Raw genomic sequence first — 26,296 nt, 5'->3', positions numbered from 1 at the left:
CAGCAGCAGCATATATAATATACATATATATACATATATGTGGTTATTTTTCAGCCATAAAAAAGAATGAAATATTGCCATTTTCAGCAATATGCATGGACTTAGAATATGTACTTAATGATGTAAATCAGACAAAGACAAATATATGATATCACTCACATGTGGAATCTAAAAAATAATAAAAAAGAATCTATATACAAAACAGAAACAGACTCATAGACATATAAAAGAAACTCATGGTTACTAAAGGGGAAGGTATTATGAGAGGGATAATTTAGATTTATGGGATTAACAGATACAAGCTACTGATGCTGGGAGGGATTGGGGGCAAGGGAAGAAGGGGACAACAGAGGATGAGATGGCTGGATGGCATCACTGACTCGATGGACGTGAGTCTGAGTGAACTCTGGGAGTTGGTGATGGACAGGGAGGCCTGGCGTGCTGTGATTCATGGGGTTGCAAAGAGTCGGACACGACGGAGCGACTGATCTGATATCTGATCTGAAGCATCAAATAGGTAAGAAACAAGGAACTACTATATAGCACAGGGAGTTATATTCACTATCTTGTAATAACTTGAAATGGAAAATATCTTGTAAGAAATATACATGTATAAATATAACTTCAAATATGTTATATATATATATATATATATATATATATATACATATACACAAGTATGTGTATTATGTATCATATTGTGTCAGTTTCAGGTATTCACTAAAATGATTCAGTTCATTTTACTTTACACCTAAAACTAACACAACACTGTAAATACTTCAATAAAAGAAAAGCTTCCCTCTATGTTTTCTTCTAGTACCTTTATAGTTTCTGGTCTTACATTTAGGACATAAATTCAATTTGAGATTATTTTTGTATATGATATAAGGGTCCAATTTCATTTTTCCACATGTGGATATCAAGTTTTCCTTGTCCATTTATTGAAGATATTCTTCTCCCATTGTTTGCTATAGACATGTTGTTGAAGATCAGTTGACTGTAGATGCATGTATTTCTATCTGAGCTCTCTCTTCCTTTTGTCTGTAAGTCTGTTTTAAAATCAGTACTTGATTAATGTAGCTTTGTAACATATATATGTAATATATCAGGACTTTCAATGCCTCCAAGCTTACTCTTTTTTATTAAAATTGCTTTGGCTATTCAGGGTCTTTTGCTGTTACACATAAACTTTAGAATTTTTTTTTATTACTGTAAAAACTACCGCTGGAGTTTTGATAGGAGTCACATTGAATCTGTGGTTGAATTGCATCTGTAGGTCATTTTGGGTATTATGGATATTTTAACAATGTTAATTTTCCCAACCCATGAACATGAGATATCTTTCTATTCACCTATGCCTTCCTTAATTTCCTTCATCAGTGTTTTATAATTTTCTATACACAAGTCTTTAACCTCATTAGTTAAATTTATTCCTATTATATTCTTTTTGTAGTTATTTTGAATTGTCTTGTTTCCTTGATTTCTGTTTCAGATACTTTGTTGTTTGTGTTTAGAAATGTGAGTGATTTTCATATTTTCATTCTGTATATTTAAGGTTAATTGAACTCTTGAATTAGTTCTAAATGCTTTAGTTTTTTGTTTGTTTAAAATTTGTGGTTGTGTATGTATATGATCTTATCATCTGCAAATGGAGGTAACTTTATTTCTTCCTTTCTGGTTTGGGTGCCTTGAAATGTAGTTGATTTACAACATTGAATTAATTTCTCTTGTACAACAAAGTGATTCAGTGTGTGTGTGTGTCTATATGTGTCCGTATATGTGTGTGTGTGTGTGTATTCTTTTTATATTTTCCATTATGGTTTATCACAGGATATTGACTGTAGTTATCTGTGCTTATAGTAGGACCTGTTGTTTATCCATTCTATATATAATAGTTTACATCTGCTGACTGTAAGCTCTCGATGCATCCCTCTCCCACACCCCCCTTCCTTTCGGCCATAAGTCTGTGAATCTTTTTCTCTTTCATAGATAGGCTCATTTGTGGAACATTTTAGGTTCCACATACAGATGATATTATATGGTATTTGTCTTTCTCTTTCTGACTTACTTCACTTAGTATGATAATCTCTAGATCCATCCATGTTGCTGCAAATGGCATTGTTTCATTATTTTTGTGGATTAGTAATAAGGAAAGATATAAGCATCTGAATGTAGAGTTCCAAAGAATAGCAAGGAGAGATAAGAAAGCCTTCTTCAGCGATCAATGCAAAGAAATAGGGGAAAACAATAGAATGGGAAAGACTAGAGATCTCTTCAAGAAAATTAGAGATACCAAGGGAACATTTCATGCAAAGATGGGCTCGATAAAGGACAGAAATGGTATGGACCTAACAGAAGCAGAAGATATTAAGAAGAGGTGGCAAGAATACACAGAAAAAACTGTACAAAAAAGATCTTCACAACCCAGATAATCACGATGGTGTGATCACTGACCTAGAGCCAGACATCCTGGAATGTGAAGTCAAGTGCGCCTTAGAAAGCATCACTATGAACAAACCTAGTGGAGGTGATGGAATTCCAGATGAGCTATTTCAAATCCTGAAAGATGATGCTGTGAAAGTGCTGCACTCAATATGCCAGCAAATTTGGAAAGCTCAGCAGTGGCCACAGGACTGGAAAAGGTCAGTTTTCATTCCAATCCCAAAGAAAGGCAATGCCAAAGAATGCTCAAACTGCCACGCAATTGCACTCATCTCACATGCTGGTAAAGTAATGCTCAAAATTCTCCAAGCCAGGCTTCAGCAGTACGTGAACCGTGAACTTCCTGATGTTCAAGCTGGTTTTAGAAAAGGCAGAGGAACCAGATATCAAATTACGAACATCCGCTGGATCATGGAAAAAGCAAGAGAGTTCCAGAAAAACATCTATTTCTGTTTTATTGACAATGCCAAAGCCATTGACTGTGTGGATCACAATAAACTGTGGAAAATTATGAAAAAGATGCGAATACCAGACCACCTGATCTGCCTCTTGAGAAATTTCTATGCAGGTCAGGAAGCAACAGTTAGGACTGGACATGGAACAACAGACTGGTTCCAAATAGGAAAAGGAGTACGTCAAGGCTGTATATTGTCACCCTGCTTATTTAACTTCTATGCAGAGTACATCATGAGAAACGCTGGACTGGAAGAAACACAAGCTGGAATCAAGATTGCCGTGAGAAATATCAATAACCTCAGATATGCAGATGACACCACCCTTATGGCAGAAAGTGAAGAGGAACTAAAAAGCCTCTTGATGAAAGTGAAAGGGGAGAGTGAAAAAGTTGGCTTAAAGCTCAACATTCAGAAAACGAAGATGATGGCATCTGGTCCCATCACTTCATGGGAAATAGATGGGGAAACAGTGGAAACAGTGTCAGACTTTATTTTGGGGGCTCCAAATCACTGAGGATGGTGACTGCAGCCATGAAATTAAAAGATGCTTGCTCCTTGGAAGGAAAGTTATGACCAACCTAGATAGCATATTCAATAGCAGAAACATTACTTTGCCAACAAAGGTTCGTCTACTCAAGCTATGGTTTTTCCTGTGGTCATGTATGGATGTGAGAGTTGGACTGTGAAGAAGGCTGAGCACAGAAGAATTGATGCTTTTGAACTGTGGTGTTGGAGAAGACTCTTGAGAGTCCCTTGGACTGCAAGGAGATCCAACCAGTCCATTCTGAAGGAGATCAGCCCTGGGATTTCTTTGGAAGGAATGATGCTAAAGCTGAAACTCCAGTACTTTGGCCACCTCATGCGAAGAGTTGACTCATTGGAAAAGACTCTGATGCTGGGAGGGATTGGGGGCAGGAGGAGAAGGGGACGACAGAGGATGAGATGGCTGGATGGCATCACCGACTCAATGGACGTGCATCTGAGTGAACTCTGGGTGTTTGTGATGGACAGGGAGGCCTGGCATGCTGCAATTCACGGGGTCGCAAGAGTCGGACACGACTGAGCAACTGAACTGAACTGAACTGAACTGAACTGAATCCATTGCATATGTGTGAAGTGAAGTGAAAGTGAAGTGAAAGTTGCTCAGTCGTGTTCAACTCTTTGCAACCTCGTAAATTTATACAGTCCATGGAATTCTCCAGGCCAGAATGCTGCAATGGGTAGCCTATCCCTTCTCCAGGGGATCTTCCCAACCCAGGAATTGAACCGGGATCTCCTGCATTGCAGGCAGATTCTTTACCAACTGAGCTATCAGGGAAGCCTGATATACGTACATCTTCTTTATCCATTCATCTGTCAATGGACATTTAGGTTATTTCCATGCCTTAGCTATTGTGAATAGTGTTGCTATGAAAACAGGGGTGCATGTATCTTTTCGAATTATCATTTTGTCTGGATATATGCCAAAGAGTGGGATTTCTGGATCATATGGCAACACTACTTTTAGTTTTTAAAGAACCTCCATACTATTTTCAATAGTGGCTGTAATAACTTACATTCCCACAGTGTAGAAGGGTTCCTTTTCCTCCACATCCTCTCCACCATCTGTTGTTTGTAGGTTTTTTGATGATGGTTATATTGACTAGGGTGAGGTGATACCTCATTGTAGTTTTGATTTTCATTTCTTTAGTTCTGCTGAGAATCTTGGTTACCTTTTATTTCCTTTTCTTATGTAATGCTCTATCTGTGAATTCCAGTATTATGTCAAAAAGGAATGGGAAGATTCACGAGCCTTACCTTGCCCTGGATCTTAGAGCATAGCTTTAACTTTTTTCCTATCAGTTATTATGTTACCTGTTATCACATATAAATTGTATGAAGTTCCTATATAACTGTTCTGTTGAACATTTTAATTATGAATGGATTTTGAACTTTTTTCTTTTTCTTTATTGGAGGATAATTTATTTACAATGATGTGGTGATCTCTGCCTTATATTAAAGCGAATCAGTCATAATTATATATATATATATATATATATATATATATATATATATATATAATTATTATGACTGATTTATATATAAATATCCCCTCCCTCTTGAGCCTTCCTTCCCTTGCCCTTTCACCCCCTCTAGGTCATAACAGAACACAAGGCAGGGTCCCCTGTGTTACATGATTTTGCCAACAAAGGTCCGTCTAGTCAAGGCTATGGTTTTTCAGTGGTCATGTACGGATGTGAGAGTTGGACTGTGAAGAAGGCTGAGCACAGAAGAATTGATGCTTTTGAACTGTGGTGTTGGAGAAGACTCTTGAGAGTCCCTTGGACTGCAAGGAGATCCAACCAGTCCATTCTGAAGATCAGCCCTGGGATTTCTTTGGAAGGAATGATGCTAAAGCTGAAACTCCAGTACTTTGGCCACCTCATGGGAAGAGTTGACTCATTGGAAAAGACTCTGATGCTGGGAGGGATTGGGGGCAGGAGGAGAAGGGGACGACAGAGGATGAGATGGCTGGATCACATCACCAACTCGATGGACATGAGTCTGGGTGAACTCTGGGAGTTGGTGATAGACAGGGAGGCCTGGCATGCTGTGATTCACGGGGTCACAAAGAGTCGGACAAGACTGAGCAACTGAACTGAACTGAACTGAGCAACTTCACTTTGTTTCTTTCTTGTCATATATAGCTTTTATTATGCTGTGGTAGGTTCCTTCTATGCCTACTTCTGGAGAATTTTTCATCACAAATGGGTGTTGAATTTTGTCAAAAGCTTTCTTGGTATTATGTATTGAGATGATCATGTGTTTTTATCTTTCAGTTTCTTAATCAATCAGTTTCTTATCACATTGATTCATTTGTGTATATTGAAGTATCTTTGTATCCCTGGGATAAACCCCACATGATCATGATATATGATCCTTTTTATGTGTTTTGAGATTTGGTTTGCTAGTATTTTGTTAAGGATTTTTGCATTCATGTTAAGCAAGGTTATTGGCCTGTAATTTTCTTTTTTTTAATTTAATTTTATTTTTAAACTTTACAATATTGTATTAGTTTTGCCAAATATCAAAATGAATCCACCACAGGTATACCTGTGTTCCCCATTCTGAACCCTCCTCCCTCCTCCCTCCCCATACCCTCCCTCTGGGTCGTCCCAGTGCAGCAGCCCCAAGCATCCAGTATCGTGCATCGAACCTGGACTGGCGACTCATTTCATACATGATATTATACATGTTTCAATGCCATTCTCCCAAATCTCCCCACCCTCTCCCTCTCCCACAGAGTCCATAAGACTGATCTATACATCAGTGTCTCTTTTGCTGTCTCATACACAGGGTTATTGTTACTATCTTTCTCGTGGTATCTATGTCTGGTTTTTGTGTTAGGGTGCTGATGGTAGTCTTGTAAAATGAGTTTGGGAGTTTTCATTCCTCTGCAATTTTCTGGAAGAGTTTGAGTAAGATAGCTGTTGTGCTGTGCTTAGTCACTTAGTCATGTCCAACTCTTTATGACTCAGTGGCCTGTATACTGCCAGGCTCCTCTGCCCATGGAATTATCCAGGCAAGAATATTGGAGCGGGTTGCCATGCCTTCCTCCATGGGATCTTCCCAACCCAGGGATTGAACTCAGGTCTCTCACATTACAGGCAGATTCTTTACCATCTGAGCCACCAGGGAGGCCCAGAATGGATATTAGCTCTTCTCTAAACTTTTGGTAGAATTCACCTGTGAAATCATCAGGCTTTGGGCAATTTGTTGCTAGAAAAATTTGACACAGTTTGAAATTTCAGTGCTTGTGATTGGTGTGTTCATATTTTCTATTTCTCCCTGTTTCAGTCTTGTATGGTTGTACCTTTCTAAGAATTTGTCCGTTTCTTTTAGGTTGTCCACCGTATTGGCATATAGTTGCTTGTGGTAGTTTCTTATGATCCTTTGTATTTCCACCTTTTCTGTTGTAATTTCTCCTTTTTCATTTTTAATTTTATTGATTTGAGTCCTCTCCCTTTTGTTTTTGATAAGTCTGGCTAAAGGTTCATCTATTTTGTATTTTTTCATATAAACAGCTTTTAGTTTCATTGATTTTTGCTGTTGTTTTTTATTTCTATTTCATTTATTTCTGCTCTGATCTTTTGATTTATTTCCTTCAACTAACTTTAGAGATTTTTGTGCTCCTTTTTCTAGTTTAGTTCAGTTCAGTTCAGTTCAGTCGCTCAATCATGTCCTACTCTTTGCAACCCCATGAATTGCAGCACACCAGGCCTCCCTGTCCATCACAAACACCCAGAGTTCACTCAGATTCATGTCCATCGAGTCAGTGATGCCATCCAGCCATCTCATCCTCTGTCGTCCCCTTCTCCTCCTGCCCCAAATCCCTCCCAGCATCAGAGTCTTTTCCAATGAGTCAACTCTTCGCATGGCCAAAGTACCAGAGTTTCAGTTTCAGCATCATTCCCTCCAAAGAAATCCCAGGGCTGATCTCCTTGAGAATGGACTGGTTGGATCTCCTTGCAGTCCAAGGGACTCTCAAGAGTCTTCTCCAACACCACAGTTCAAAAGCATCAATTCTTCTGTGCTCAGCTTTCTTCACAGTCCAACTCTCACATCCATACATGACCACAGGAAAAACCATAGCCTTGATCAGACGAACCTTTGTTGGCAAAGTAATCTTTCTGCTTTTGAATATGCTATCTAGGTTGGTCATAACTTTCCTTCCAAGGAGTAAGCGTCTTTTTATTTCATGGCTGCAGTCACCATCTGCAGTGATTTTGGAGCTCAAAAAAATAAAGTCTGACACTGTTTCCACTGTTTCCCCATCTATTTCCCATGAAGTGGTGGGACCGGATGCCATGATCTTAATTTTCTGAATGTTGAGCTTTAAGCCAACTTTTCACTCTCCTCTTTCACTTTCATCAAGAAGCCTTTTAGTTCCTCTTCACTTTCTGCCATAAGGGTGGTGTCATCTGCATATCTGAGGTTATTGATATTTCTCACGGCAATCTTGATTCCAGCTTGTGTTTCTTCCAGTCCAGCGTTTCTCATGATGTACTCTGCATAGAAGTTAAATAAGCAAGGTGACAATATACAGCCTTGATGTACTCCTTTTCCTATTTGGAACCAGTCTGTCGTTCCATGTCCAGTCCTAACTGTTGCTTCCTGACCTGCATACAGATTTCTCAAGAGGCAGATCAGGTGGTCTGGTATTCCCATCTGTTTCAGAATTGTCCATAGTTTATTGTGATCCACACAGTCAAAGGCTTTGACATAGTCAATAAAGCAAAAATAGATGCTTTTCTGGAACTCTCTTGCTTTTTCAATGATCCAGCAGATGTTGGCAATTTGATCTCTGGTTCCTCTGCCTTTTCTAAAACCAGCTTGAACATCAGGAAGTTCACGGTTCACGTATTGCTGAAGCCTGGCTTGGAGAATTTTGAGCATTACTTTACTAGCATGTGAGATGAGTGCAATTGTGTGGTAATTTGAGCATTCTTTGACATTGCCTTTCTTTGGGATTGGAATGAAAACTGACCTTTTCCAGTCCTGTGGCCACTGCTGAGTTTTCCAAATTTGCTGGCGTATTTTGTCCCGCACTTTCACAGCATCATCTTTGGGGATTTGAAGTAGCTCAACTGGAATTTCATCACCTGCACTGGTCTAATGTTAGGTTATTTGATGTTTTTATTTTTTCTTGCTGTAGGCTTATATTGCTATAAACTTCTCTCTCAGCAGTGCTTTTACTGCATCCCATAGGTTTTGAGTTAAGGTTTTCACTGTCATACATTCCTAGATATATTTTTATTTCTTCTTTGATTTCTTCAATGACCTGTTGGTTATTCAGGAGGGTAATTTTTAGAGTCCATGTGTGTGTATATTTTATAGTTTTATTTCCCTGTAGTTGATATCCAGTCTTATAGCATTTTAGTGAGAAAAAAATGCTGGATACAATTTCAATTTTTTTAAATTTACCAAGGCTTGATTTGTGATGCAGCATATGATCTATCCTGGAGAATGATCCCTGTGGGCTTGAGAAAAAAGTGAATTCTACTTCTTTTGGATGAAATGTCCTATTATAGCAGTTAAATCCATTTGGTCCCATGTGTCATTATAGGCTTTTGTTTTCTTATTAATTTTCTGTCTGGATGATCTGTCCATTGGTGTGAGTGGGGTGTTAAAAATCACCCACCATTATTATGTTGCTGTCAATTTCCCCTTTTATATTTGTTAGCATTTGCCTAATGTCTTGAGGTCCTCCTAAGTTGGGTGCATATATATTTATAATTGCTATATATTCTTCCTGGATTGATCTGTTGATCATTTCGTAGTGTCCTTCCTTATCTCTTGTAACAGTCTTTAAAGTTTATTTTATCTGATATGAGTATTGTTACTCTTTCTTTCTTTTGATTTCCATTTGTATGGAACATCTTTTTCTGGACACTCACTTTCAGTCTGCATGTGTCCCAAAGTATGAGGTTCATCTTTGTAGATTGCATGCATAGGGGTCCATTCAGCCAGTCTTTGTCTTTTTGTGGGAGCATTTCACTCATTTACATTTAAGGTGGCTATTGATATATATGATCTACCATTTATTTTATCGATTTGACTTTATTTTTGTATATCTTTTTCCTCCCATTTCCTGTCTAAAGAAATTCCTTTGGCATTTGATGTGAAGCTGGATTTGTGGTGTTGAATTCTATTAATTTTGCTTATGTTTAAAGCTTTTGATTTCTCCAGCATATCTGAATGAGACCTTTGCTGGATACAGTAATCTTAGTTGTAAGTTTTCTCCTCTCATCACTTTAAGTATATCCTGCCACTCCCTTCTGCCCTGCAGAATTTCTCTTGAAAGATAAACTGTTAACCTCATGGGGATCTTCTTGTACATTATTTGTTGCTTTTTCCTTGATTATTTTAATATTTTTTCTTTCTGTTTAATTATTGTTAGTTGATTATTATGTGTTTGAGTGTGTTTCTCTTTGGATTTATCCTGTATGGGACTCTCTGGGCTTTCTGGACTTGGGTTGCTATTTCCTTTTCCATGTTAGGGAAATTTTCACCTATAATCTCATATATTTTCTCATACCCTTTCATTTTCTCTTCTTTTTCTGGGACTCCTATAATTTAAATGTTGGTTTACTTAATGTAGTCACAGAGGTCTCTTAGACTATCTTCATTTCTTTTCATTCTTTTTTCTTTATTCTGCTATACTTCAGTTATTTCCACCATTCTATTATCCAGATCATTTACCCATTTTTCTGCCTCAGTTATTCTGTTATTGGTTTCCTATAGTGTATTTTATATCTCAGTTATTTGTTGTTCATTGCTGATTGTCTATGTTTTATTCTTTCTATGTGCTTCTTATCTTCTCAATTCATATAGGTGCTAAGTCACTTCAATCATGTCCAACTCTGTGTGACCTTATGGACGGTAGCCTGCCAGGTTTTTCTCTCCATGGGCTTTTCCAGGCAAGAATACTTGAGCAGGTTGCCATGCCATCCTCTAGGAGATCTTTCCAACCCAGGGATTGGACCCACATCTCTTGCATTGGCAGGCAGGTTCTTTACCACTAGCGCCACCTGAGAAGACCTCTCAATCCAAACCTCAATTCTGTTTATCGAAATGTTTAAACAAATGTTAAACAAAATTCTGTTTAACAAAATGCCTCCATTTTGTTACCAAGATTTTGGATCATCTTTACTCTCATTACTCTGAATTATTTTCAGGTGGAGTGAAAATAGGTATTTTTCATTTGTTTGGTCTTATGGGTTTTAACTGTATTCCTTTACCTGATGCATATTTCTCTGCCTTTTCATTTTGTTTAATTTACTGTGTTTGAGGTCTCCTTTATTCAGGCTAAAAGTTCATAGTTCCTGTTACTTGTGGAGTCTGCCCACAGTGTGTGGAGCTGGACCATGCCTTGTGAAGTTTCCTCTTGAGGGGGACTGGTGCCTGTATTCTGGTGGATGCAACTGGATCTTGTCTCTCTGAAGGGTAGTGCCATATCCAGTGGTGTGTTTTGGGGTATCTGTTGGTGTGGTAGGGCTTTGGGTACTCTGTCTACTAATGGGCAGAGTTGTATTACTGTTTTCTATAGTTTCACATGAAGTGTCTGACAGTAGATCTTGCTGACCTTTGGGTTGGGCCTGGTCTTATTGTTGAGATGGAGATCTTCAGGAGAACTCTTGTTGATTAATGTTGCACGGTGTCAAGAATTCTCTGGTGGTACAAAGTTCTGGACTTGGGTCTCCCACTTCATAAGTTCAGGCCTGATCCTTTACTATAGCACCAAGGACCCACTAGCCACACAGCACAGAAGAGAAAGAGAAAGAAAGAGAAAAAAAGAGAAGAAAGAGTAAAAAGGGGGATAAGGAAGTCAAACAAACAAAGAAAAGCATGGACAGACAAAACTCAAAGACAAAAGTTAAAAATAACACTAAACAGACAAGAACTCCCAAAGAAACTCACAGCCTCAGAAAAAGCAAAGAAGTTAGAAAAAAAGAACAAAAACAGGGACCAAAAAAAGAAGAGAGCAATCAAACCAATAAAGAAACCTATAAGTGAAAATGAATACTACAATCTAGATTAGCAAAAATACAAAACCAAAACTATAGAAAAAAATGCAACATAACAAAAAAGTACTGTAAATGAGAAAAATAAAATTTATTTTAAAGTAAAAGCATTTTAAAAGGAAAAATTAAGTAATTTTTCTTAAAAAAAATGGAATAATAAAATAGCAACAGAAGAATACAAAAAAGAAAAAGACAAAAATAGAAGGAGAGTAGTAGTAAGAAGAATGTCCTCCTATGTCCTCTGTTGTCCTCACCACACAGTGAACTCCAGTCAAACTGCCTACTCTTAAGTCCTCCAATATTTTTAGGAAGGTCTCTGGATCTGCTGTGGGCACTGTGGGGCCAGCTCAGACTGAGATGTGGCCTCACTCCAGCTTATACTTGCTTCCAAAGTCCACAATTACCCCCTAAGTCCACAGTCTCAAACTAGTTGTGGGGATTTAATCTGGTGAACCTGAAGCTGCAGAAGTTATTTCCCTGCCTCTTCTCTGTCCACACAGCCCTAGGTGCTCAGCTTTGGTTTTGCCCCTACCTCTGCTTGTAGGCCGCCCCCCAGTGTCTTTTCCCTGTCCAGATAAGAGGGGGCAAAAGTGGCAGCTTATTTGGTCTCACTCACTCAGTTGGGCTGCAAAAGGAGAGGTTTACAACAGACACAATTGGTGTGTGAGGGGAATGGCTGTTGTGGCCAAGGCCTGTAAGAATTTGCTCCTGCCTTAGTCAGGTCACGGGCTCCCCCAGGGAATTGGCCCTATGTTGTGTGTCTCTCGGCCAAGCCAAGCTGCATAGCCTCCCAGAAAGGTGTGGGCAGTGAACTGCAGCTACTCACAGCTTGATGATAGCGGCAACCACTGGGATCAGGACTGTAGTGGCATCTTTTCCCCTGCCTCTGGCACTTGAGCAGGCTTTGGTGGTGGCCATCTGGCTGGCATATCCCCCTCTGGGATCTCAAACTTCAGTTGTAGCTAGTTCTGCCTCCAGCACTCATGCCAGCCTTTGTGGTGGCCAGCCAGTTATCTCAGCCTCCGGCACTAAAGTCCACAGCTGCAGCTTTTCCCACCTCTGGCACACACAAAGGTGGGGTCCTGTGATCTGTGTGGAGTTAAAGGGTCCCTATTACAATTATCTCTTGCCCCTGTGGTAGGCTCAGGCTTTTCCCTGGATCCCTCAGCTGTGTCATACTAGCCCTCTCAGAATTATATTCATGGCAGGCAACCCCCGTCCTCTCCCTGGGGTCTGACCTCTGAAGCCTGAGCCTCAGCACCCAATCCCCACGTGCCATGGCAGGTGTGCAAACAGTGTCTTGGGCTGGGATGTGCTAATCGACAACCAACTCTGGTGAATTCTATCCATTTTGCCTTCCAAGCACCTGTTGCTGAGTTCCCCTTTAAGGTTCTGAAGCTTCTCTGTCCCTGCCCGTGAGGGGGTTTCTGAGTGTGTGGAAATTTTTTCTCCTTCATGGCTCCTTCCCTGGGATACAGGTCTCCATCCCAATTCCTTTGTCTCTTTTTTTAATCTTTATCTTTTGTCCTACTTCATTCTGTGGAGTTTAGCTTGCCCTTTTGGAACTCTGGGGTCTTCTGCCAGCATTTAGAAGGTGTTCTGTAGCAGTTGTTCCACATGCAGATGTATTTTTGATGTATCTGTGGGAAGGAAGGTGATCTCCATGTCTTACTCCTCTGCCATCTTGAAAATCCCCCCTGAACTTTTTCAAGTGCTTTCCTGCAGCTATTAAAATAATCATGCAAATTTTTTCTTAAATGTGGTAATGTGTTTTATCCCATTGATTGATTAAAGTACCCTGAACTATTCCTTGCATCATCCTAGGGATAAGTCTAACTTGATCATGGTGCATAGTCCTTTTAATGTACTGTTGAATTCAGTTTGATGCTGTCCTCATAGAATAAGTTTGGAAGTGTTCCCTCCTCTCCCATTTTTTGGAAGATATTAAGAAGAATTAGTATAAATCTTTGAATGTTTTGTAGAATTCATTTGTGAAGCATTCTGGTCCTGGGCTTTTCTTTGTTCAGAGATTTTTGATTACTGATTTAATCTCTTTATTTGTTATTGATCTATTCAGGCTTCCTGGTTTTTTTTTTTTTAATTTACTTTTTGTAGGTTATGTTTCTAGGAATTTATCCATTTCTTATAAGTTATCTAGTTTGTTGGCATATAGTTATTTGTAATTGTTTTTTCTGAAAATTTTTATTTCTGATGCATCCATTGTAATATCTTGTCTTTTATTTCTGATTTTATTTATTTCAATCTTATGGTACATTTACTCTAGTGTCCCTCATCAATTCAATAAATATTTTGAGTACCTATATGTGCCAGACAATAGATTAAGCCAGTAGCTTTGTACCCATTGTAATCCATCTTGCATATCATGGCTAGATCATTTCAACATTCAACATGATCAAGCCATTTTTGAGTTTAAAAATGTTTAGTGTTGCACATTCCCCCTCCCTCCAACCATTGCCTTCTGAAAAAGGCAGTGGGAGCTGTTTGTCATAGCTGGAAGGAGTATCTTATCATTGACTTACAATTGGAACATGGTGATAAAGAGCAAACTTATAGTTTATTTTGTTTTAAAATTCTTTACAGTCAATGCATCCCCCTTATTGCCTATATTTAAAACAGACTATTCTCACTGTCCTCCTCTTTGGTATGTCACTGTATTTCAGGCTAAATTTTGAATTCTTTAGTTTAAACTTTGTAATAAGGGCCATCTCATGAAATTTATGTAAAGATACTTTAGTATGGCTGACCCCATGCATCATTTATTGTACTTCTTTATCAGCCCATGCCCCCAACTGACTGGGTTGCTTTTTGCCTTCTGTTCTACCCATCTAAAACCTACCCATGTGTCAAGCTTAATGCTGTAACACTAGCCCACAGATTTTCTACCATTGGAATTTATTTCCTATTTTGTCACATAGCTAATATGTATAATTTATATTATGAATTAATTTCCCTATGTATGTTTATTCTTCAGTATCAGTGATGTACTAAAGAAGGTCATGAGTTGTGCCACATGAAATGCATTGGCACAAACAGGAGCCAGTTCAATGATAATAAAAAGTAACAGCTTTTGCAATAGGAAAAATTAGTCTCCTTGATGAATGCTGTAATCTTTTATTCTAGCCAATGAGCTCTTTTGATCAGAAGGTCTCACTGCTTTACAAGTAAAATTTCTTCATTTGATTGTAGAGAATATAGAAGTTCTCGGGAGAAATTCTTAAGATATTGCAACAAAATTTATAGCATTGTGATAGCTGGGTGGTGTGGTGATGGAATATAATTATATAGACCAAACTGAAATCCCATTTACATACTCTCAACATCACCTGAAGTCTCATTCTCCTTCCTACTGTTGATAATTTGCTGTGTCATCTTCCAGATCTTCTCTCTTTGCTTGGTGTGTGTGTGTGCATCAGAAAGAGAGAGAAAGAGAGAAGGAAATAGCAAGAGAAACAGACACAGAGACACAGAGGTAGATGGTTTGAAGAAATATAAATGGGATCCTACTGTACATGTGTGTGTGTGTGATGCTTAGCTATTCAGTAACTTTTTATTTTCATTTTATAACATTTGATTGTCCATCTTTTGTTTTCAATACATCCAACTCTTATCTCATTATTCTTAACAGCTAATGCATCAATGTCTGAATATTGAAATTATCAGTAATTGGTATCAAATAATTGATATCAATACTGAAATTATCAGTAATTTGAATGAATCCTCAAAATAGTTGCCTTGGTATTTGCTGCAACTGTGAGTTAGAGTGAATGTCATTCTGTTGCATATTATTTGAAAGTTGCACAGTTAATTAAATTAGTAAGCACTTGGAAAGACTGGTAAGTGTTGAACAGTAAGCTGAAAAACAACATATGCAAACCAAATTGCCACCAGAATTTACTACAACATAAAATACTCTGGAGCATTTATAAGAAGAAAGGGAAGAATGAGCTAGAGTAAGACAAACCATTAAAATACCAATGCATTTGAACTTCCCTGGGGGTCCAGTGGTTAAGAATCCACCTGCCAATGCAGGGACACAGATTTGATCCCTGGTCTAGGAAGATCTCACATGCAACTAAGCCCAAGAGCCACAACTACTGAAGCCCATGCACTATAGGGCCTGTGCTTCATAACAAGAGAAGCCACCTCAATGAGAACACATCACAACAAAGAGTAGCCCCTGCTCACCGCAGCTAGAGAAAGTCCATGTGCAGCAATAAAGACCCAGCACAGCCAAAAATAAATAAATGGTTTTTTATAATTAATGTGTATCTTCATTGTCACTTATTTATGATTATAGGATTATACATGGTCATTATGGAAGATGGGAAATAGGGAAGCACATTAAAAGGAAAATAGTCATTACCCTAATCCTATGACCTTAACCATAGTTAATATTTATTTTTTGTTATATAGCTTCTTGTCTTTTTACTTTAAAATTTTTATTATAAGATACAATACCATGATTTTTTAAAACATTCCAACAATACAGAAAGGTGCAAAGTGAAAAAAGAAATTTCTCTTCTCACCATTCTCATTCTCACCTTCTGGATATTCACTCACTATTAATTCCTCTCATAATTTACATTTCAGTGTATTGATCTTGCCTTTTTTCTGAGTATATACATACGTGTTAGGTGATATATACACCACTATGGGAGTCATATTGTGTTAATGTTCTTTATATTACTTTTTTCACTTAATTTTGTATACATTCATATATATATATATGAGCATATATATTCAATATATAGCTCAAGTGTATCTATTTCAAATAGTATGACTTGACACTTCTCCTCACCCAATTCCATGCCATTGAGTTTCTGATCTTTCACGGAGAAAGGTCTTAGCTGAAATTCCATCCCAGTGAATCACACATTCTTTCTGTGAGTATGGTTCTATTTCATACCATTTGTTGCGAAGTGTTAGGGAAGGAAATATAGTTACTACCATGTGGTATAGTGGAAAATATTAATGATTTGGGTTTGGATCTCAATTTCATCATTTGTTGCCTGTGTTTAAAAGATAAAATGTTTCAAACAACCTTGTAAGATATTTTTATCCCTCTTAAGAGATGAGAAAACAGAGACCCAGCCAGGGATAAATGACTTATTTAAGGTCACACAGCTAGTATATATTATAGCCAGGATTTAAACAAAGGCCAGTTTGAGGCACAGCCTATGTGTTTTCCTTTCAACCATCGTGGCTTTTCTTTGGGACTTAAGTATAAGTGAAGGAGAAAAGTCTTCGAAGTTGATTGCTTATATTTTTGACCAAAGCCTTAATAAAAGGTTATGTACTCTGTTATCTTTCCAGTATCCAAACGTCTCTTATCTGACTTCTTTTGTTTTGTCATATTTCCTTTTTTAGGAGAGAAGCCTTATAAATGCACTTGGGATGGTTTGCTCCTGGAAATTTGCTCGCTCAGATGAGCTCACCCGCCATTTCCGCAAGCACACAGGCATCAAGCCTTTCCGGTGCACAGACTGCAATCGTAGCTTTTCTCGCTCTGACCACCTGTCTCTGCACCGCCGGCGCCATGACACCGTGTAAGCGGTACAGACTGCACTAGAAGAGCTGCACTGGTCTCTTTTGTGCACACGCCCGTGTGCTATAAGATCATAACCATCTTTTCCTCTTTGACTCAGCTTGCCTGTGGGATGGGATACAGCTCACTGACCCAGACTGATGAGACTGGAGGAAAAGATAGCTGATCTCTCGTGGAGACTCCTTATATTCCATCTTCATTTCTTCCCTGTCTCATCCCCAATTTTTTTCAACCTCCACATGGGTTGAATTCCGGTGTGGCACCCATGGTTGCCCCTTCCCCTTCCCATTATGAGATAGGACATTTTTCCTACAATAAGAAAACAGGAATCAAATTCAAGGCTGTGAACAAACATATGCTGCTTTTTTTTCTTATTTTTCTCTTGTTTTATAGAATTCTTATCCATATTTTTGAATCAATATATCAATGTGGTTGGTAGTGTCCTAAAATGACTTTTTTCAAGTTCCCAGGCAAAAGAGGGCATAACATTGTAGTTGGTTAATAAGATTTACAGGTATTTGGGTCCTGAGTATAGAGCGCATTCTTGGTAAATAAACTGAGTCCCATACCAAAAGCAAAGATTGTGTAAAACCAATCCTATTTGTTCTTACATTTTGGTTTTCAGACAGTGCTGGTGCTTCTTGCTTCTTTAGTCCATCAAAGGGAATGAAAGGATCTTCTTGTCCTCCTTTTCATCCTCTTCTTCCTCCTCCTCCTTCAGGATTAAAGATTTTTCTGCACAGTTACATTCTTTGTTATGTTAAACTTGGACAAAATTTTCAAAGCACACACTAACATACCAGTATGGGAAAAAAATGTTCCAAGAGAGTAAATTGGGCAGTGATAGGAACAAGTAGATCCAAGATGACCCTGTAAACAAATAGAGGGGGACTTTCCTTTGTATAGGATATTGAAAGTGCTGTAATCACAAGCCTCATTCAAATGACACTCTGTTGAGACAGTGTCTTGAGGTGATAGCTGTACTGTTTATTCTTCTGTTTACGTAAAGCTACTGTTATGAACATACTGCATGATGAAAAAAATGACACACCGGGGCCATGTTACACAGAGGTGAGAGGTTAGAAGAAAAATGTCTTAATTATGTGGTTATTAAATGCATTCCTGTATGTTTCAAATGGAATATAAGAGGTTTTTAGTGAAAAGTATTAATAGTATTAATGTTCTACAACTGCTGTGAACATCTAAGACATTTCTTTTATCCATTATAGCAGGTTGCATAATATACACACTTGGTTACCTAATCAGATTGCTTTATTATAATGTCTGGGACATAAAACCCTCTGTTTCAGGCACTGGACCTCAGATCTACCTCCACATGGCAGATTTCCTCTCCCAGGGTTGGGGGGGAAGCTTTTAATCACTTAATTGTGAACACAGCTTCTCTCCTGGAAAAGATTCTCTTCATATGGTATCCCCTTTCCTTGGCAGATATTTAACCAGTCTCTCTTGAATACTTTAGGCTACTTCCCAAGGCCATTTATTCTGACTAAATTATAGAATTCTAGTACGAAGAAGGGATCCTATCAACTATATAGTCCTACCCATCATTAATATTTTGCAGATGAGACAAATATGGGTCAGATTTCTTCCCAAGATGTTTCTTTGAGGTTTTATAGGCCTGCACACTCACTCTCCCAGGGATCACATTATTAAACCAAATTTTAAAATTGTACATGATTGGTTTCAGTACTTGTCTAATTTTATATGTTATGCTTCAGAAAAATTTAAGCCACTTACAGAATAATTTACAGTTGACTAAATGGTAAGTAACCTGTGCTTATAGTCATTGATATGTAACATTAGGCACACAATTTTTCTATTCTTAACACTTTCTATAATATCTCAGGTTTGATTTATCTCATTTCAAGCTACAGTGTCTTCCCAGGCCATAAATCCTCATAAATTCAAGGACTACCTGTAATTTTCAAAATGATATGTAGATTTTTACTATTTTAGCCTTGTTATTTTGATATAGGTTTTCCCTTAACTTTTGGTTGCAAGTTCCACACTCCAAACTAATTGTTAAAGCATGGGGAGTAAGACAGCTATAAGACAGGTTGTTAAAGGTGAAACTTATGTTGTTAAAGTTACCATCATACATAAGTTAAGCTTATAATTGAGTAGTTGATATGGTATTTCACAGTAGAATCCAAAGACATACTCTTTTTCTCCAGAGTTTGGATTTGAGACTTCTTTTTCAGAGTTTATAACTGACCTGTGCCCTTCAGACCTCAAAATCTTTTGCATTGGAGCATATGATCTATTTGTAAATAAAGACTATGTTCAAATCCTACTAACTAGGATATTTAATTAGGATTCCAAATATTGGTATCCCTGACATCTTTAAGCTTTTATTCAAATTTTCCCTGTAAAGTAATGAGGGACTTTATTAATGATTTATTAATTGTCCTTGGACAGGAAAATATTCTAATCCTATTTTCATTGTCCTCTTCCCTCCAAATAATGATAAAATCTTTACAAATTATTTACATATTCTTTAGGAAATATATCAAAATTCATTAAGAATATTTCATGAAGTACAGGTACTCAAATACAATATAGTGCTGTATCACACCAAAAGCACATAGAACTTTGCTAAATAAATGTGGAAAAGAACTGTCTCTCAAAGGTAGCATTTGGAATATATTGAATTTACTGTGCCCACACCAGCAAAACACCATTATGTGAATGGTTGCCTATGGCGTGGAAAATGGCTTTGTTCTATAGGGCTGAATAATATCTTGGAATTTGTTGCAGTAGAATTCGTCCATTTGTAGATGATTGGCAGTTGAACATTACTATTGATAATTATTATTGGAAAATTCAGGAAAAATATTAAGAATATGAACAGCTAAGTACATTAGGTAGAGTGATTTATGTATGGGCAAGACAGAAAGGTTTGCAAGAATAACTTCTTAAATAAACTTTTTATTTTAAAACAGTTTTAGATTTATAGAAAAATTGTGAAAATTGTATAGAGTTTCCCTATACCTCAAGTCCAGTTTTCCCTATTATTAGCATCTTTCATTAGAATGATATATTTGTTGCAATTAATGAAGTAATGATGATACATTACTATTAACTAAAATCTAAACTTTATTCAGATTTTCTTAGCTTTTACCTATTATCATTTTTCTATTCCAGCATCCATTCAGGATACCACATCACATTTAGTAGTCATAGCTCCTTAGGCTTCTTTGGGTTGTGACAATTTCTCAGATTCTCCTTGTTTCCTATGACCTTGACAGTTTTGAGGAGCCCCTAAATTAATATCTAATATCTAAATTATTTCTTATGATTAAACTGAGCTTATAGGTTTGGAGGATGAGGATCACAAAGTTGAACTGCCATTTTCTACACATATTAACATGACACATACTCTTGATGTTAATCTTGATCATCTGGCTGAGATATTGTTTGTCAGGTTTCTCCTCTGTCCCACCTTACATACTGTACTCTTTGGAAGGAAATCACTATGTACAGCCTACACTTAAGGAGTGGTTAGCTATGCACTACATCGTTGAGGGTGAGTATCTACATAATTATTGGAAATTCTGCATAGGAGATTTGTCTCTTCTCTCTCATTTATTTATTTATCCAATCATTTATTGGTATCACTATGGACTCATGGATATTTATTTTGTACTTTGGGTTATAATCCAACTTATTCTGTTTCTCAAATAGTTCCAGCTTTGACCATTGGGCACTCTTTTGGCTTGACTTTCATGTACTTTTGACAAACCCCATCATTTTTTTAAGGACACCTTTACTTTGTAGCACTACAAGATGCTCCAAGCTCATCTTATATATATATATTTATTTTTTTTCCCCCAATCCTATAATCAACCATTTGTTTAAGGAGTCCTGGTTTCTGTTAATGGAAAATTGTTAGCAATCAAGATCTGGGCATTAGGTATGCTTATTGCTACAGTTGTCTTGTTGCTTCTAGGTCATTTCAGCTGATAGAGCAAGGAAATATATGCATATATACTAACCCATGTATATCTATGTATACATACATGTATCTATATATAGTTCTGTATGTAATCATCCATATCTTTATTAAGCTAAACATGAGTTCATACTGATGTATCCAACTCCAATCCATTATCACATGGATCATCTTATCCTTTGTTTACTATTAATTTAACCTTTGTTTACTCTGACCTTCCATTCCAACAGTGAGAAACCTGGCTCCCACACTTTGCCATCTACTTACTTAATTGCTCAGTTTCAGAGTACCTGTATAGTGGTATATGAATTGTTTACTTGTATAGCTATGGAAACACCTAGAGCACAGTGCTCATGTACATGATAGTACATTTTTAGAACTCCAACAGCTCTTTGAAACAAAGTAATCTGAAAAATTTAGGGATTACTGATTTCTATGACCTAAGTTCCAGGAACTTGGGGTGTATCCTTCTCTCAAAAGTTTTTTTTAAGAACCAAATCATTTGGAATTCAGCTAATCTTTAATAAGCCAAGGGAAATTATTGATCTTCCATAGTGTGCTAATACCTACGTAGAAGTGTGTATGCTGAAGAAAGTGAATGTGCCCAATTTAAAGAAACATTTAGCATTATCTTTTCTCACTGAAAAATATGGCTCTCTGACAATAGAGGTGCTACCCTGTTATCTCTCTTCCGTATTCTCTCATCTCTCACTTTACTGACCTTAGGCAAGTCACATCACCTCTTTGTGCCTCAGTTAACCCCCATCTGTAAAATGGGGATCCAAATATCTACCTCACAGGAATGTTGTGAGGATTATCATTAATGGATGTTGGCAAAAATGACAAGTGATGCTTAAATGAACAACAAAGTAATATGATTACCACTATGATGATAATTATAGAAGTCTATATTTATCCTAGAAGAAGGAGAGTATTAAGCTTTCTTGATGATAAAAAGCTAAATTTGAGTCAATAACAAGGATAATTGGAGTGGTCACTGGAAACACTATTATCTCTTGCTCTCAATCTCCCTACGTTCTACTCACTGCTAACTATAGGATTCTCACCTGTTTCTATACTCAAAGCATATTAGGGCCTAAAGGAATTAAGTAGGCCAAATCCATTGCTTTAAAATCTGTATTCTTCTCCTACCCTCACTCTTTCTGGACCACATTATATGTCACCCTGTCAGAAGTACAGAGGAAATTTACCACAACCTTTCAAACCTTGGCCAGTCCAGCTTCACCAGTTACATTTTATCTTTCCACACTTACTATATTATGAACAGTATAGGTAGAAGGGAAATGGGGTGGGGTGGTTGGGCTGGGAGTGGAATGGAAGAGGATAGAATTTTCACTAGTGACTGGATATTTCTTTGATTCTCAAATACTGGTTTTACCTCCCATTTCTTTTCTGGTGGAGTGTTGGAGACAGGGGGAGAGACACTATCCTATTAAGAAACTCTCCTTCCTTTCCAGTAGATGTTTCCCAGGATCAGTACAGATAGTTGTTTTGGATATTATAACTGTTGTATATGTGCTATTTTCATTGTATTTCTGAATAAACAGAGGAAGAGAATCCCTAGTGGTTTTCATCTTTTTTTTTTTGACAGGGAGACACAGTAGGTAAACAGTACCAGAAACTGACTCTTCATTTTTGTGTTGAGGAAAGGAGCCTACAGTGAAATGATTGGGGTTTTTTGTCATTTTTATTTAAAGAAATTATAGAACAGTATATTGTTAAGCTTTAATCTTTATAACTTCTATATCTGGGCCTCATTATTTCAGTGATTTAGAGAAACACCCTGGGTTTTTTGGGGTTTTTTTTTTTTTTTTTTTTTTTGCTCTATTTTATACTAGTTCTTGTTCCAGAGGCATGGCTTTGAGCCTAGCATTATGAGCAATCTCTCATATACAAGTCTGTTGGGCCCCCAGAAATACTAGAAAACTGCCTCAGTTAGCATGGTCACTTGGAGATTACTCTGTTTTAACCCAATGGGACTTTTCTGTGGCATCCAGGCAGGATGTGTGCTTGGGAAATAAGCAATCTTGTTATGTTTAATTATTGTACTTTTATAACTAATAAATTTTTTAACCTTCAGAATCCATGGCTATTATCTTGACTTTGTCTTCATTTTACTTTTCTACAACATGGCATGGCACAAGTAGATCATTTTTTCCCTTAACTGGGTAAAGTTGGAAGCTGGGCTATCTTAAACACAATAATTTCTCTGCTTAAGCACATGAGGCCCTCCCCATTCTTGAGATTGTATCAGCATGTCCCTGAACAGGACTGAATGGAGGCTGTGCCCCTTTTGTATATTTCTTAGAGTGAATCACCCTGTGTGGTACAGACTCAGCTGGTTAGGTTTCCTTGCCCATCCCCGTTCCCTTACCATCTTGTTTGTTTTTTCCTAAGAAGGAATTCAGGAGAGAAGGGTATTGGGGCAATTTTAAACTCCAAAGTTACTTGAGTACAAATACCACCCCTGGGTAGGGGATATGGGAAGCTGCCTTGTCTGTGGTCTATGGACCCTGCTTTGGAAAACTTTGTATTTCAGAGAGATGCTGGGAAAGAAGTAAAGGGCAGGACATCATGAGAAAGTAAGATCAAGAGCTAGAAGAACAGATTGAAGAGTAAATATTCTTGGGGCTGACAGAAAGGGATTTTCACTACAAATGATATAAAACAAGGAATCTCAGGCTTTATAAGTTTCCCAATAATATTTTAACTCATTTATTTATTATGAGAGTCACTGTCATCCTTTTGGTTTAAAAACATCATCAACTCAATGCTACAAATATACTGACTGAAAAACTATCAATAATACAGGCTCTTTGCTGGTTGCTATACAGATGAATAAAACACCACTGTTCTCAAGAAATTCACTCCCTAATAGGGAATACCATCATGAAAAGAAACAGAATAATGCCTTGTCTCATAATAGATATATGTTCAAAACTACTAAAAATTAAAAACATTTGAATAGTAAAAATACCATAAACAGTTGAAAGACATCCAAATATAACACAGGATTTGTGTCTAGCACATATTTAAAAATCATACAAGTAAAAAAAAAAAGAATAAGAAATTTATCACAGATAGTATATAGTCAATAAACATATGAAAAGATGTTTCATATTACTACTAATCATGGAAATTAGACTTTATAAAAATTAAATAATGTCATTTGCAGCAATATGGATGGACCTAGAGATTCTCATACTGAGTGAACTAAGTCAGATAAAGAAAAAACATTTTAAATGATATCACTTATATGTGAAATTTAATAATAAGATACAAATGAACTTATTTACAAAATAAAGATAGAGTCACAGATGTAGAAAATAAACACGATTTCCAGGGGCAAAAGAGAGGATAGATAAACTGGAATTGCAGTTGACATATCAGTACAGTTCAGTTGAGTCTCTCAGTCGTGTCCGACTCTGCAACCCCATGAATCGCAGCACGCCAGGCCTCCCTGTCCATCACCAACTCCCGGAGTTCACTCAAACTCATGTCCATCGAGTCGGTGATGCCATCCAGCCATCTCATCCTCTGTCGTACCCTTCTCCTCCTGCCCCCAATCCCTCCCAGCATTCGAGTTTTTTCCAATGAGTCAACTCTTTGCATGAGGGGGCCAAAGCATTGGAGTTTCAGCTTCAGCATCATATCTTCCAAAGAACACCCAGGGCTGATCTCCTTTAGAATGGACTGCTTGGATCTCCTTGCAGTCCAAGGGACTCTCAAGAGTCTTCTCCAACACCACAGTTCAAAAACATCAATTCTTCGGTGCTCAGCCTTCTTCACAGTCCAACTCTCACATCCATACATGACCACAGGAAAAACCATAGCCTTGACGAGATGGACCTTTGTTGGCAAAGTAATGTCTCTGCTTTTGAATATGCTATCTAAGTTGGTCATAACTTTCCTCCAAGGAGTAAGCGTCTTTTAATTTCATGGCTGCAATCACCATCTACAGTGATTTTGGAGCCCCCCAAAAATAAAGTCTGACACTGTTTCCACTGTTTCCCCATCTATTTCCCATGAAGTGATGGGACCCGATGCCATGATCTTTGTTTTCTGAATATTGAGCTTTAAGCCAACTTTTTCACTCTCCTCTTTCACTTTCATCAAGAGGCTTTTTAGCTCCTCTTCACTTTCTGCCATAAGGGTGGTATCATCTGCATATCTGAGGTTATTGATATTTCTCCTGGCAATCTTGTTTCCAGCTTGTGCTTCTTCCAGCCCAGCATTTCTCATGATGTATTCTGCATATAAGTTAAATAAGCAGGGTGACAATATACAGCCTTGACGTACTCCTTTTCCTATTTGGAACCAGTCTGTTGTTCCATGTCCAGTTCTAACTGTTGCTTCCTGACCTGTATACATGTTTCTCAAGAGGCAGGTCAGGTGGTCTGGTATTCCCATCTCTTTCAGAATTTTCCACAGTTTATTGTGATCCACACAGTCAAAGGCTTTGGCATAGTCAATAAAGCAGAAACAGATGTTTTTCTGGAACTCTCTTGCTTTTTAGATGATCTAGCAGATGTTGTCAATTTGAACTCTGGTTCCTCTGCCTTTCCTAAAATCAGCTTGAACATCTGGAATTTCTCAGTTCACGTATTGCTGAAGCCTGGCTTGGAGAATTTTGAGCATTACTTTACTAGCGTGTGAGATGAGGGCAATTGTGCAGTACTTTGAGCATTCTTTGGTATTGCCTTTCTTTGGGATTGGAATGAAAACTGACTTTTTCCAGTCCTGTGACCACTGCTGAGTTTTCCAAATTTACTGACATATTGAGTGCAGCACTTTCACAGCATCATCTTTCAGGATTTGAAATAGCTCAACTGGAATTCCATCACCTCCACTAGCTTTGTTCATAGTGATGATTTCTAAGGCCCACTTGACTTCACATTCCAGGATGTCTGGCTCTAGGTCAGTGATCACACCATCATGATTGTGTGGGTCATGAAGATCTTTTTTGTACAGTTCTTCTATGTATTCTTGCCATCTCTTCTTAATATCTTCTGCTTCTGTTAGGTCCATACCATTTCTGTCCTTTATTGAGCCCATCTTTGCATGAAATGTTCGCTTGGTATCTCTAATTTTCTTGAAGAGATCTCTAGTCTTTCCCATTCTGTTGTTTTCCTCTATTTCTTTGCCTTGATCGCTGAGGAAGGCTTTCTTATCTCTCCTTGCTATTCTTTGCTACTCTGCATTCAGATTCCTACATCTTTCCTTTTGTCCTTTGCTTTTTGCTTCTCTTCTTGTCACGGCTATTTGTAAAGGCTTT

The 26,296-nt window shown here is 37.7% G+C and overlaps 1 protein-coding gene across 1 annotated transcript in view; it reads left to right on the top strand.

Annotated features, from left to right (window-relative positions):
- KLF8 (Kruppel like factor 8) overlaps positions 1-23,103 on the top strand; it is a 347,022-nt gene extending 323,919 nt beyond the window's left edge. Inside the window, 2 exon segments of the mRNA XM_027534127.1 lie at positions 16,850-16,881; positions 16,883-23,103. Of these exon segments, the coding sequence (XP_027389928.1) occupies positions 16,850-16,881; positions 16,883-17,032 (182 nt within the window). The 3' untranslated portion in view covers positions 17,033-23,103.
- Positions 23,104-26,296: the final 3,193 nt, after the last annotated feature.

Source organism: Bos indicus x Bos taurus, chromosome X (assembly GCF_003369695.1).
Source record: "Bos indicus x Bos taurus breed Angus x Brahman F1 hybrid chromosome X, Bos_hybrid_MaternalHap_v2.0, whole genome shotgun sequence".
Lineage (NCBI taxonomy): Eukaryota > Metazoa > Chordata > Mammalia > Artiodactyla > Bovidae > Bos > Bos indicus x Bos taurus.
This window is presented reverse-complemented; position numbering and strand designations above follow the sequence as displayed.